Genomic DNA, 12,710 nt, shown 5'->3' with positions numbered 1-12,710 from the left:
GATGATTGAGTGGTATGCTCAATATAAAAAAAAAAAAGAATTCATGATTTTTATAGAGAAAAAGCAAAAATTCAACAACTTCTCATTGCATGGCATTGGAAGTAACGTGATCAATTCCTGAAAATTGACAATTTAAAAAATTAAGCATTGATCTTGCCTTTCCAGTATGAATTAGTAATTCAGAATAGCAACTGATGACTAATGCTGAAGCTGAAGCTCCAATACTTTGGCCACTTGATGCAAAGAACTGACTCATTGGAAAAGACCCTGATGCTGGGAAAGATTGAAGGCAGGAGGAAAAGGGGACAACAGACAGAGGATGAGATGGTTGGATGGCATCACCAACTTGATGAACATGAGTTTGATCAAGTTCCGGAAGTTGGTGATGGACAGGGAAGCCTGGCATGCTGCAGTCCATGGGGTCGCAAAGAGTCAGACACGACTTAGCAACTGAAATGAACTGATGAGAGACAGTTCTTTATAGAAGATTATCAGCTACTAAGCGTAGAATGATGTAATTAGGGAAAAAATTTACCATGTTGCATCCTCTAATGAAATAATTCAGGCAACAATCAAAAACGGATCCATTCATCACTGAAAATGGACTAACCAACCTGATGTGAGGCAGTATGAAACACAATCAGCCTGGTTCCTACAACAAGTTAAATGTCATGAGAAAAGAAGGAAGGCTGAGAAGACTGCTTTTGATTCAAAAAATTCAAGACATAACAACCACAGATAATGTATGGATCCTGATTCAACTGTAAAAAGCCACTTTTGAGACAATGAAGGAAATCTGATTATGGATTAGACAAAGATAAGCAAGAATTTAATAAGTGTAATAACATGGTAAGTTTCCATATATTTTAGAGATATGCTGATGTTTGGAGGAGTAAAATGATATAATGACTGGGATTTGCTCTAATGCAACTTCTGCAAGGAAAAAAAAAAGGGAAACAGAAAGCATTCATGGGAAATCTTGATAATTACTGCATTTAGTGAGGGGGATTCTTTGAATACTTCACTGTACTTCTATGGTGCTTGAAATTTTTCAGTAAAACACACACATACATACACACAAAATGGATGACTCTTCTGTTTTTTAGGCTAACCATAATGGTCAGACTCTCACAATCTGAACCTAATCCAACCTATGTTAATAGCTTTATCACTAATTCTCCACATAAGCCTCCATTCTAGCTTTACCACATGACTTGACACTTTGGAACTGGCTGATCATTTTAAGGCCTATTCTGTAGTCTAAGTTATTTCCTCTGCTGATCTGCCTTCTCATCCTTTTTCCAATTGGGAAATTTCTTCTCCTTCAAGGCCTAGGTCAGATGTTAGCTGTGAAGTCTTGCCCAACCTCACTAGATCTCCTGAGTTGCTTCCAATGAACTCTGTTCATTACTACTAGTAGAATTTATCTCATACGGTAGTCACTGTCTGTCTTCCTCCATCATGAGTACTCCCTAACAGCACACAGCATAAAAATTAAAGGCACAAAAAAAAAAAAAAAAAAATTAAAGGCACAGACTCTAGACCCAGAATGCCTGAGATCGCATGCCAGTTTACTTAGTGTTACATTGGGCAAGTAACGTCAACTCTCTGTGCCTCAGTTTTCTCATCTGTAAAATCTCACTTCATAGGATGGTATTAATCTCCGTAAATAAGAAAGGGCCAACAGTTTCCAACACATGTTAACTACTGAGTACTAAGAATATAAAATATTAATATATTAATTGTAACATTATTTAATATAAATACCATTGTATTTGTTTAACATTAATATAATAACAACACTAAATACTAAGGGTAGGACTCTTACTTGTCCTTATTGTACTGCTCCTTATATCTAGCTCAGTGTCTGGCACATAGATGCTCAATAAATGGTTGATGACTTGGGATAATTTTTGGTCTCCATACTGACCTTCACTTTGGCCCCAAAGCACTGGCATGGACCTAATCACCTGAGAACATTTCCATAAAGGTTTATCTAGAGGTTCGCAGCAGGTGCTAAGAGGGACTGAGTCTGGACTCCTAAGTGGTGGTGATGCTAAAAGAGATAACAGGCAGCAGAGTTGCTGAGTGTAGGGAGTATGTCATTTATTGACCCTGTGTTCCGCCACTCACTGGTCACTACTCTTGACTCGTAGGACAACAGGTACAGAACTGCAAGGGATCATCCCCAGCTCTGTGATCACCAGGTCCACCAGTTCTGGGGGGGTCACATCATAGACCAGATTCAACAACCGTAGGGACGAGTGGTTCTGCCAGTTAGCCAGGGCCACATGTTCTCCTCGCTCACACAGCAGATCATCAGGGTCATCTGCAATAGGAGGTACACCCTTTTATGTACTTTTAAAAAATAAGTTGTAGTTCAACCTCCCTTCTCCCTCCCAAATCTTCTCAGGTCCCCGGAACTTTCTCTTCTGCCCGCCTGGGCCTCCTTACCTAGCTCATTAGAAACAAAGGCATCAGTCTGCACACGCTCACAGAACTTGTATGTTTCACAGCAGACCAGCACTGGTACATTATGGGCCCGTGCCACCAGGGCCAGCTGTGCTGTCCCTACCCGGGACATCACAGACCCATTCGCCAGGAGAGCATGAGCTCCCAGTAGCACTTTAGAAACCTATTTTGAAGAGTAGAGAGAAGGAAAAAAAAAATCATGTGTGACCAATACAGAATAAGGTTTCCAACTCCTACCCAGGACAGCAACATTAAGACATTGAGTAACAAATCGTAATAATGGCCCTTGGAAAACACCTGACCACTGATTCACTGCACCACCCACAGGAAGACTGAACTCTGAAGTTTCTTTTTTCTGGTTCCCTGGTGGTGGCTGCTAGTTTAATACAAAGTTCCTGTCATAGCTAGACATGCTGTGTAATGTGCTAGAGATGTTCTTCCTATTAGCTATCAACAAGGTTATAGAGTTTTAGGATTTCTAGGTAACTGCAATGTTGGGAAGATGAGATTATGTCTGTACTACTGTACCCTTTTACTCCACTTTGGAGTCCCTTTACTCTGCCCTCACCTCTGGGAGCACATAGGAAGCTGCAGGAATCAGCAGGTAGGAGGCAGGGACCCCAGCACGGACCAGAGAACGTAGCGTGTGCTTTCCCTCCAGCCGTGGCCGGCTGTCCACCACTACCACACGAAATTGCCGGCCCTTAGCCCAAGCCTCCTGAAGAATTTGTGATACCAGAGATGAGCTGGAGCGAAGGGAGAGGAGAATTCAGTTATAAATGTCACTGACTGATGGTCAGCTCATTCCTAAAGGGCGAAGGGGCAGTCCCTTCTTCAGATCATTTCACTTCCCAGTTTTCTTGGTCGTAGGGTCTGGCCCATACCATCCATATACCAGGATCACATCTCCATTACTGATCTTCTTATAAGCAAAGCGTGAGATTGCCTGAGCTGCAAGCACAATCTTCTCTTTTATATATCTGTCAATAGCTGCTCGTAGTTCTGACTTGGCCTAATGGAGTAAGACACTTAAGGAACAAGAAATGGACATTTTTTTCCTTTGATTATCATGCCAGATACTTGAACATGTGTATAACAATGTGACTAAAGGGGGCCCAGGTTAGACAGTCCAACCACCTCCTTAACCCCTGCCCAGGCAGACCAGATAGCTGCCCTTCCTGGGAGTCCCAAATATGTTTCCAGCTCCATCCTCCCATGCATGCCTTGCTCATGCCTCATACTCATCACCTCCTCTTCCCGCTTGGAGCTGCTCACACCCGTGATCTCCTTGTTAAGGAACTTGATGGCGTTGTACATGCTGGCTGACAGGGGACGGCATTGAGTCAGGAAGCTACAACAACAACAACAACATCTTGCATCCATGCAACGCTTCACAGCTCACAAAGCTTTTATATTTAAAAACATCTTTTGAAAGAGAAGACAGAAAAATTAAAAACAGAGATAGAAGAGCAAAAAAAAGGATTCAAGAAAAGGACGGAACAAGGTAAAGAGTGGGAGGAGACATGCAGTGGTCATCCTTACCTGAAGTAGGGCTTTAGTTTATTCACTAGGTCCCTTGACAATTCTTCACTGGGAGGTGTTGTGTAGTCCTGAATCACCTATAGGTACACAGATTGATTGGTAAAAAGGCCCCTGACAAAAGTCGCTGAAAGGGGGATAGGGTGAGATTCTCTGAGGAGAGTCTTCTAGGATGGTGTCATTTCATCTTCCCCTAGAGATGACTCTGGCTGAGAGAAGCTGGGGTAGTGTTGGAGAAGGTGAGGCTAGGTCATAAGAGGGAATAAGATGGGACATACCTGCTGCAAGGCACGAAGCAGGGCGATGCACCGGGCATTGGAGCCACTGACCAGGCCCTGGGAGTACTGCAGGCCGAGCCGCACCATGGCTGGGTGGATCACAGAGGATGGGATGCTGATGGGATGGCGGTGTCACACACTTTGCAAGGGAACTTGAGCACCTACTGCCCACCTGCCTCTGATGAAAATGAACCTCCTTCACTAGCACAGACACCCCCATTTCCTCAAGAGTTCTGCCTTGTATTCATACTTCTTTCCACAGATCCAACCTCCAGGTTCCAGTCATTTTGAAAACAGAATTACTAAAACTCCTCAGACTTAAAAGTTATGACAGCTTCATAAAATCCTACCTCATAAACTGGGTCAAAGAGTTTTGTCTGCTGTACTGGGGTAAGTGGGAGAAGAGACTGACTTTGGATCCATAATCCTTTCGTGTAGGAACCTTGACAAAACAAGGGGACAGGACCAAAGGCCCAGAGTTTAAAACTGTGGGATGATGCTGGGAAGGAAGAAGACAGTGAGCCCGCTTTGACCCAAATACTCATCCTTTTCCAAGGTCTCACTTTGCCCCAAGCAACTTTCCTCCCTCTATTCCATCTCCCTAGGCTCTTTCTGGCCATACTCCAAACCCACTTCTTACCTGCTCTCGCTCTGGTTTTTTCACAAGCCTTCTCAGAAGTGTGGGGTCATCAACCTGACTATGCTCAGGTAGACGCTTCACTCCTAGAAGATAACAATCGTGTCTTCAAGACACTGTAGGTGATAAAGAGAAATCTGCTTTCAGGGCATAAGGGACATCAAGAGAAATTTGAGGCGGGTAGAAAACTGGAGAAAAAAAGTAGATGAAGAAACAGCGGTAGGAAGAGGCTGACGGGAGAACTGTGAACTCTGGGAACCAAGGTAAAAACTGGCAGCTGTTCTCTGGTGGGAAAGCCTGAGCTAACATAGGCCTTTGAATCAACGGAGATCTCGAAATGAAGGGACAATACCTGAGGGCGTTTCTCCAGCTGTGCTGGGGCAGGCTTGAGGAGGTGGCCCTCCTTGGTCCCCTTTTCTCGCCTGCTTCAGGGCCCGCTCAGCCTCTTGCTTGGCCCTCCGTTCAGCTCGAAGTTCAGCTTTACTCCTACCTGCTGGAACTTTCTCCTTGGCAGTGCCCAACTGACTGTCCGGTCCTGCCAGGTGTTTGGCTGGGCCTACTAAAGGTAGAAGAGGGAGGTGCCCAAGCCTCTTGGGCAGGTAAGTAATAGCTATGCCCAACCAAAGCCTCTTTTCCTTTTCACTTGTTCAAATCAACTTTGTCCTGTCTCCCCGACTTTTCTCCCACCACATCCCTTTACCAGCTTCGCATCCCAGCCCTTTGAAAAGCCCCCGCACCTTGACACTGGGCTGCAGATACAGCGGAGCCAGTTTCTGTTTCTGCCCCCTTTTCCTCCTTCCGTTTCTTCTTCTGCTGTTTCTTTTCTTTCCGAAGCTGCAGCTTTTCTTCTTGGGTCATCTCCCTCCCCCCTGCCTAAGACACAGACACACAATACTGCTCTTCTCCAATAATTCCAAAAATGAATAAACACTACTGGATACTTACTAGACTCCCACACGGTCCCTAAATCCTTCCTGAGTTTCACCAGCTCCTTGTTACAAGCTAAGAGCCCACAGGGATAGAAGTTTCTCCTTCAAGTCAGAGTCACACTACCATAAGGCTGACAAAACTCTGTAAAAATCTCCTGGCTTTACCGAAAAATAAAAGTGGAACGAGGATGGAGGCTGGGGCGGAATGAAGTTGATACAGGCTCCTGCGTACTGCCTGACAGGGTAGGTAGCTTGTGCGGGCACCCTCACTTACCCCAGGCCGAGGAGCAAGCTCCGCCTTCATCCCAGATCCCGAGTCTGCATCAGAAAACAGGGCACAAAGTGAACTAGAAAGGCTCCGGGAGGGTTTGGGGAGACTCGTACTCGGCACAGCTGGCTCGGCATGACCAGAGCTCGGCTCCGCCACCAGGCGGGAGGTGAGCCTGGGATCCGCGTGGGGACGCAGTGCGCGGCCGGATCAAAGGGAAGCCTGGCGGGGGAAAGAAGCGAGCACGCACTCTTCCCGGAGAAACTACCCGGTGCGCGGCGCAGAGTGCGTCCGAGGCACTGCCGGCCAGAGTCCGTCGTGGCGCGGGAACCAAATGACGGGGCCCAAAGGGACCCAGGGCCCAGCAATAGCCTTCTGGAGCCGTTGGCTCACGTACTTATTTGTGCGCCCGGCCCTTCACTCACCCTCGCGAACAGCCACAGCCACGGTAGCCATCACCCTCCGTTCTAGGCTCCGCCCGCCGGGGTCACCGCGACTAGAGCGCCCCCTGGGTAGACAGCCGTGGCGCGCAGCTCCAGGAGGACTACAAACCCCTGCGTGCACTGGGGCCCCGCCCCGGGCTACGGGTCGCGATAAGGGCCATCGCAATTTCAGGCTCCTAATCCCTTAGACTACAATTCCCAGAATGCCAGGCGGCGCTGCGTCCCAGAGCGGACGTTCCCAGCCCTTCCCATAGCCGATCTCGCGCCCACCCCCACCCCCCCAAAATGGCGAGCGAGACTGCGGGGACGCGCTGAGAAGCGGAGGCGAGCGTGCAAAGCCGCTGCGGCCCTTATAGTCCGGAGCCCGGCCGGGCCCTGCTGCAGGGAATATGCACTTTTCCATTCCTGAAACCGAGTCCCGCAGCGGGGACAGCGGCGGCTCCGCCTACGTGGTGAGGAGCGGCCGGAGCCCAATCGGGCAGGGGCGGGGATAACGGGCCGGAGCCTCTCCGAGTGGCCTCCGAGGTCTGGCTGCCACCTTTCAGGCCTGGTCACAGGCCGCCGACTCCCGACGGCCTCGCTTGGAGCTTATATTACGTCTGAGATTAGTCCAGAGGTCGCCCCATCTCCTGTAGGTCCTTTGTTCGGCCGCATCGCCTCCCTCGGCTGGGCCGCGGCTACTCTGGTGGGCGTCACTGGCCTCTTGGGGAAGAAGACTGCAGCCCGAGCGCTCGAGTTTGCCCCGACTGGCCCTTCTGCGTTGGGACCTGGCTCTGGGGGAGATGGACTGGCAGTCCTCGGAAGATCTCGGCGCGTTCCTCAGCGCAGCTGTGCCAGGCCACTTCCGGCCAGGGTTCGCAAGGGGACCGCCCCAGACCGCGACCCTAAAATGCTTGCCTGCTTTTGTGTCCTCAGGCCTATAACATTCACGTGAATGGAGTCCTGCACTGTCGGGTGCGCTACAGCCAGCTCCTGGGGCTGCACGAGCAGGTGGGACTGGCACCCCTGCCTTGAGGCAGCGTCAAGCCCTATCCTCCACCTGGGCACCAGCGTCTCCATTTCCCGCCTCGTCGCTTATCCGTAGGCTGTAGTTAGGGAAGGATTTAGTGCTTTATCTGGTCGTGTGACATTTCCGGGGAACTCCCTAGGAAGCTTAATGTCTGCCACTCTAACCACCCCTGTCTATACTCACATTCTCCTTCCTGCTTCTCTGCCCCCGTCTTACACAGCCTGTACACTGCCTGTGCCTGTGCATGGAGAGATCGCCCACCCTTTCCCCTCGGCTGCCAAAGCACTTTCCTTCTGTCAGCTGAGCTGCAACTTGAAATTCTTTTCCCGGTTCATACAAACCATTCATCAGTTTGGGTCTGTGTTCCTTGATGCACCTGAGTGGGTGTAGCTGTTCCAGTTATCCTGTGTCTGTGATGTAATGTTTCTGTTCTCCTCACCAGATTGTGAGCTCTGTATTTAATTCAGTAGAGTCTTGATTCTACTGATAACTAGTTGTGCAACCCTAAGCAAGCTGCCTGATTTCTTTGGGCCTTAGCTACTCCAATTGAAAAATGGATTCATTGATCTGCAGTGTCCCTTTAAATCCTAAGATGCTTTGTGAATATACTTAGCTATTACTTGACTGTGCACATAAACTCTCCTTACAAAACCCTTTGCTTCCTGTAGGGGTTCAATGAATACAGCCTTGCTAGATAATCAAGGGGCTCACTAGGCCCTGGCCCTATATAAACCCTTCCCACCCTGTGAAGGGGCTGACTCGAACACTGTAAGATTGAAAAGGACATATATCTAGGATAGAGGAATGGCTGCTCCTGCCAAAGGAATCATTTCCTGGGTGACTAGGGTCGGTAGGGGAGCAGTGATTGACGAAAAGGAAGGGGAGCCCAAGAGAACATTATGAATGTGGATTGCCTCTTGTCCCTTGTGATGTTTATGTAAAGAGTTGTATCTCTTTCTCCAAATAGCTTCGGAAGGAATATGGGGCAAATGTGCTTCCTGCGTTTCCCCCAAAGAAGCTTTTCTCTTTAACACCTGCTGAGGTGGAACAGAGGAGAGAGCAGTTAGAGAAGTACATGCAAGCTGGTGAGTGGCTCGAGGGAACAGGGGCTGACTCTGTTGAGGATTATGGGGAGAGTCAAAACAGCTGATTCTGTAGAAGGCCCTGCTGGGAAGCCTCTTGTTTGATTTAATAAGCAAAAGTAAATAACATGCAAGGATGCTTTAGCATCTGGGTATCAGAAAAGCAGTTTTGGCCTTGACATCTATAAGAAGTACTAATACGGCACTAAACAGTCTTAAAACATTTTCAGTTAATTGGGAGAACTTCATACTTCATTTGTGTCTGATGTGCTTTAGATGAACATTAAGTTCTATAGATAGTACTTAACTAGATGGTAGCTAAGGGTAGGGCAGGTGAGGAATTTATGCAGGGGACTTCCCTGGCAATCCAATGGTTAAGACTGCACTTCCAAGGCTGGGGGTGCCGGTTTGATCCCTGGTCGGGAACCCAAGATCCCACATACTGCACGGTCAGCCAAAAAATAAAAATTAAGTTAAAAAATTATGCAAACAGTGAGCGGGGTGAGGCCAGCTGGGAGATGTGATAGGCCACCATCAGCCAAGGAAAGGGAGCCTACCAAGAAGAGAACTGGAAGGAGCCAAGAGGAAACCATAAGTTACTAAAACATCATTCTCTTGTCCCCACAGTTCGGCAAGACCCATTGCTTGGGAGCAGTGAGACCTTCAATAGTTTCCTGCGTCGGGCACAGCAGGTAAGGCTTTAGGGGACCAAGATTTAAGGTTGAAGCACCTTCCTGTAGGGCCACGTCATTTTAATCAGGTCAGTACAGAGGAGTTATTCTGGCACCTTTTCATGGAAGGGGGTTTCTGCTGTACCAGTAAAATCACGGAAACACAGCTTATAATTAAGCAGCTGAAAATAAAGGCACTGGAGGGACCTAGAAGTACATAGTTGGGAAGGGTTCAGAGCTGGACGCCGGGCATGTAGTTAACAAGGACGTGCTCCCGTTCCATTCCCATGTTTGTTCACAACCAGGAGACACAGCAGGTCCCCACAGAAGAGGTCTCTTTGGAAGTGCTGCTCAGCAACGGGCAGAAAGTTCTGGTCAACGTGCTAACTTCAGATCAGACTGAGGATGTCCTGGAGGTGAGGCACTTGTTCTGCATTGGTCTTCCTTCCCCCGTGCCCCCTGCACTCCTTCCCAGGCTTAAGATGATTGGAACCACCCCATTTGAGGAGTTGTACTTCCTTCCTTGTCCCCAGGCTGTGGCTGCAAAGCTGGATCTTCCAGATGACTTGATTGGCTACTTCAGTCTCTTTCTAGTTCGAGAAAAAGAGGATGGAGCCTTTTCATGTGAGTTTCTCCGGACTTTACAACTTCCCTCTGTTTCGAGTAGTGAATTTGCCTCCCTGTCTCCCCCAAGAATGTGGCAGTCATTTCCCCAGGGCTTTCCCTCCCCTGAGTCTGACATTTTCATTTTTTTTTAAACCCATAGTTGTACGGAAGTTGCAAGAGTTTGAGCTGCCTTATGTATCTGTTACCAGTCTTCGGAGTCAAGAGTATAAGATTGTGCTAAGGAAGAGGTCAGGGGTGGGCTGGGAGGAGGGAGAGAGTGCTGGGTTGGATTATGGGGCCATGTATTGAGACAGAGTGACCTGGGCAAGGGGGTAGTGTTGGGTTTTTCTACCAGGCCTCCCAAGCTTCCTCCAACTTTATCACCCTTCACCCCATAGTTCCCGATTGCTCCTGTTTTGCCCCCCTTTCCTTTCTACCTCTTGTCTTCCTTCAGCTTAGCCCCATTACCCCTTTCTACCCCTTGGCCTCACAGTTATTGGGACTCTGCCTATGACGACGATGTCATGGAGAACCGGGTTGGCCTGAACCTGCTTTATGCTCAGGTGAGCTTGGAGCTGCCTCAGAACCCTTCCCCTGAAAATGGCTCTGCCTCAGAACCCTTCCCACTCTGCCGAGAAAACTCCTTTCGTGTCTTTACTGCCAGTTCACGGGGAAGTTCCTAGCATACTCTGAGGGCATCTGGCACAGCCTGTACTCTCCCTGCTTTGTAAGCTGATTAGTCAAGAAGACTCACTGCAAAGAGCTGGCTCAGATGTGGGGCTAGGGGTCAGGCTGGACAGAGGTAACTGGACACTTTCTTTGGACCCCTGCCCCTCACACCATGTCTCCACTGTAGACGGTAGCAGACATTGAGCGTGGATGGATCCTGGTCACCAAGGAGCAGCACCGGCAGCTCAAATCACTGCAGGAGAAGGTCTCCAAGAAGGAGGTGAGCCTTGCCTCCCTGTCTCCCTCCAAGGGGTTGCTTCCTCTGGGCTGTCCTGCTTCCCCTCCTGACTCGCCCACATGGTGACTGGGTTTCAGTTCCTGCGACTGGCCCAGACACTGCGGCATTACGGCTACTTGCGCTTCGATGCCTGTGTGGCTGACTTCCCAGAGAAGGACTGTCCGGTGGTGGTGAGTGCAGGCAACAGTGAGCTCAGCCTCCAGCTCCGCCTGCCTGGCCAGCAACTCCGTGAAGGCTCCTTCCGGGTCACCCGCATGCGGTGCTGGCGGGTCACCTCCTCTGTGAGTTGGGGTAGGAGCGGGGGCCTTTGGGATGGAGGCCTGGCAAGCCTTGAGCTTTGGGAATGGGCTGGAGTAGGTCAAGGCAAGAGGCACAGTCTCTCAGGCTGAGAACGAACTCAACCTGATTCCCCTTCTTCTCCAGGTGCCACTGCCCAGTGGAGGCACAAGCAGCCCCGGCCGGGGCCGGGGTGAGGTGCGCCTGGAACTGGCTTTTGAATACCTCATGAGCAAGGACCGGCTGCAGTGGGTCACCATCACCAGCCCCCAGGTGTGAGCCCACCCTCAGGCCTCCTCTGGAGCCCATTGCACCGTCTCTCTTAGATACCCAAGTCTAGGGCTTCCAGGACTCCATGTGAGTGGGAGCCCTTGTCCTAGGGGTGCCGGGCTCAGGGTGACCACTCTAGTCAGGCTGAGCTCTCCCCTTGTCCTCAGGCTATCATGATGAGTATCTGCTTGCAGTCCATGGTAGATGAACTGATGGTGAAGAAATCTGGTGGCAGTATCAGGAAGGTACGCAGTGGCTGTGCTCTCCCTGCCTTTTGTCCTAGGACTGACGCTTCTGAGAGGGAGGGGAAAGGCTCAGGATTCCCATGGGAGTGATCCTGCCCTTACCAGCGCCTCACGTTTCCATCCCCAGATGCTGCGCCGGCGGGTGGGGGGCACCCTGAGACACTCAGACAGCCAGCAAGCCGTGAAGTCACCACCGTTGCTTGTAAGTACTGCTCCCTGGGTGCCCCAGCCCCCAGCCCTTGCCTGACCTCCCCACGAGGTCTCTGATGCTGCTGCCTCCTCTTCCCCAGGAGTCACCGGACGCCAGCCGGGAGTCCATGGTCAAACTCTCAGTGAGTTTCCCACGAGGCTTGGTGAGGTTGGTGTATGTAGGGGATCTCAGGGAGGCTCAAGCCCTCTGACCCCCAACCCTCCCTTTATTCCAGAGCAAGCTGAGTGCTGTGAGCCTGCGGGGGATTGGCACTCCCAGTACAGATGCCAGTGCCAGTGACGTCCACGGCAATTTTGCCTTCGAGGGCATTGGAGACGAGGACCTGTGATCTCCAGCGCTCGGATGTCTGCCCTCTGCCCTGGGAGAATGTTCAGAAACTTGCCCTGTGCCTGTATCCTGCCCTGCCTCCCAAACTGGGGGCATTTTCCTTTTTCTTGTCCCCTTTTCTCCTCTCAGCCAGGGGCCTCCTAACCCACCTCTCCCTCCTCCTCCCCCCGATCCTGGGGCTGGCTATACAAAGGATCGCCCAGAGCTGGCCCTCAATGCCAAATTAGCATTTAGTATTTTGCACAAAGTCCACGGGACCATGGCTACCTGCCTGGGGAGGAACCACAGTTCCCTCCAGGCTGCTTCTGGCTTCTCAGGGCCGTGAGCCAAGGGGATGGGCAGAGGTCTGTGTACGGTCTGGCCCAGCTCCCCATCATTAAACTCAGCCTGATTGCTGCCTACCTCTGGTTCCCTCTCTGCCCCTGCTCCCCCCATCACAGCATGCACTGCTGTGCTAAGGGTGAGCCTGAGCCGTGCTTG

General features: G+C 50.2%; 2 protein-coding genes across 5 annotated transcripts; one reads left to right on the top strand and one right to left on the bottom strand.

Moving 5' to 3' along the window:
* Positions 1 to 2,085: 2,085 nt before the first annotated feature.
* Positions 2,086 to 6,661, bottom strand: EIF2B4 (eukaryotic translation initiation factor 2B subunit delta). 3 transcript variants are annotated; one of them, XM_055540678.1, is made up of 13 exons: positions 6,549 to 6,661; positions 6,130 to 6,173; positions 5,664 to 5,799; positions 5,279 to 5,482; positions 4,930 to 5,012; positions 4,640 to 4,731; positions 4,290 to 4,404; positions 4,015 to 4,091; positions 3,721 to 3,823; positions 3,357 to 3,484; positions 3,041 to 3,218; positions 2,455 to 2,635; positions 2,086 to 2,329 (listed from the first exon to the last, which is right to left on the bottom strand). In XM_055540678.1, exons 1-13 carry the CDS (start codon positions 6,577 to 6,579, stop codon positions 2,130 to 2,132), a joined length of 1,572 nt encoding a protein of 523 aa, XP_055396653.1. In that variant the 5' UTR covers positions 6,580 to 6,661; the 3' UTR covers positions 2,086 to 2,129. The 3 variants fall into 3 exon arrangements, with proteins under 3 accessions (XP_055396653.1, XP_055396652.1, XP_055396654.1); XM_055540677.1 differs by having other exon boundaries at positions 5,279 to 5,485; positions 6,549 to 6,660; XM_055540679.1 differs by lacking the exons at positions 3,041 to 3,218; positions 3,357 to 3,484 and having other exon boundaries at positions 5,279 to 5,485.
* A 154-nt stretch (positions 6,662 to 6,815) lies between these two features.
* SNX17 (sorting nexin 17) lies at positions 6,816 to 12,631 on the top strand. 2 transcript variants are annotated; one of them, XM_055540680.1, is made up of 15 exons: positions 6,817 to 7,018; positions 7,482 to 7,556; positions 8,543 to 8,660; positions 9,285 to 9,349; positions 9,634 to 9,744; positions 9,862 to 9,952; positions 10,095 to 10,182; positions 10,428 to 10,497; positions 10,791 to 10,883; positions 10,979 to 11,182; positions 11,325 to 11,450; positions 11,615 to 11,692; positions 11,820 to 11,894; positions 11,983 to 12,024; positions 12,118 to 12,631. In XM_055540680.1, exons 1-15 carry the CDS (start codon positions 6,956 to 6,958, stop codon positions 12,229 to 12,231), a joined length of 1,413 nt encoding a protein of 470 aa, XP_055396655.1. In that variant the 5' UTR covers positions 6,817 to 6,955; the 3' UTR covers positions 12,232 to 12,631. The 2 variants fall into 2 exon arrangements, with proteins under 2 accessions (XP_055396656.1, XP_055396655.1); XM_055540681.1 differs by lacking the exon at positions 7,482 to 7,556 and having other exon boundaries at positions 6,816 to 7,018.
* The last annotated feature ends 79 nt before the right edge of the window (positions 12,632 to 12,710 follow it).

The sequence above is a fragment of the Bubalus kerabau genome, chromosome 11, assembly GCF_029407905.1.
Source record: "Bubalus kerabau isolate K-KA32 ecotype Philippines breed swamp buffalo chromosome 11, PCC_UOA_SB_1v2, whole genome shotgun sequence".
Classification (NCBI taxonomy): Eukaryota; Metazoa; Chordata; class Mammalia; order Artiodactyla; family Bovidae; genus Bubalus; species Bubalus kerabau.
The sequence above is the reverse complement of the archived record's forward strand: the minus strand, read 5'-3'. Positions and strand labels throughout refer to the sequence as shown.

Excerpts from the sequence above, each read along its gene's own strand:
- EIF2B4 (XM_055540677.1), bottom strand. The coding sequence starts at position 6,579 with ATGGCTACCGTGGCTGTGGCTGTTCGCGAGG. Across the intron at positions 6,174-6,548 it reads GGCTGTGGCTGTTCGCGAGG|ACTCGGGATCTGGGATGAAG; the intron begins GTGAGTGAAGGG and ends TTTCTGATGCAG. Across the intron at positions 4,092-4,289 it reads TGCTTCGTGCCTTGCAGCAG|GTGATTCAGGACTACACAAC; the intron begins GTATGTCCCATC and ends GTGTACCTATAG.
- SNX17 (XM_055540680.1), top strand. The coding sequence starts at position 6,956 with ATGCACTTTTCCATTCCTGAAACCGAGTCCCGCAGCGGGGACAGCGGC. Across the intron at positions 11,895-11,982 it reads TGAAGTCACCACCGTTGCTT|GAGTCACCGGACGCCAGCCG; the intron begins GTAAGTACTGCT and ends CCTCTTCCCCAG. Across the intron at positions 12,025-12,117 it reads AGTCCATGGTCAAACTCTCA|AGCAAGCTGAGTGCTGTGAG; the intron begins GTGAGTTTCCCA and ends CCTTTATTCCAG.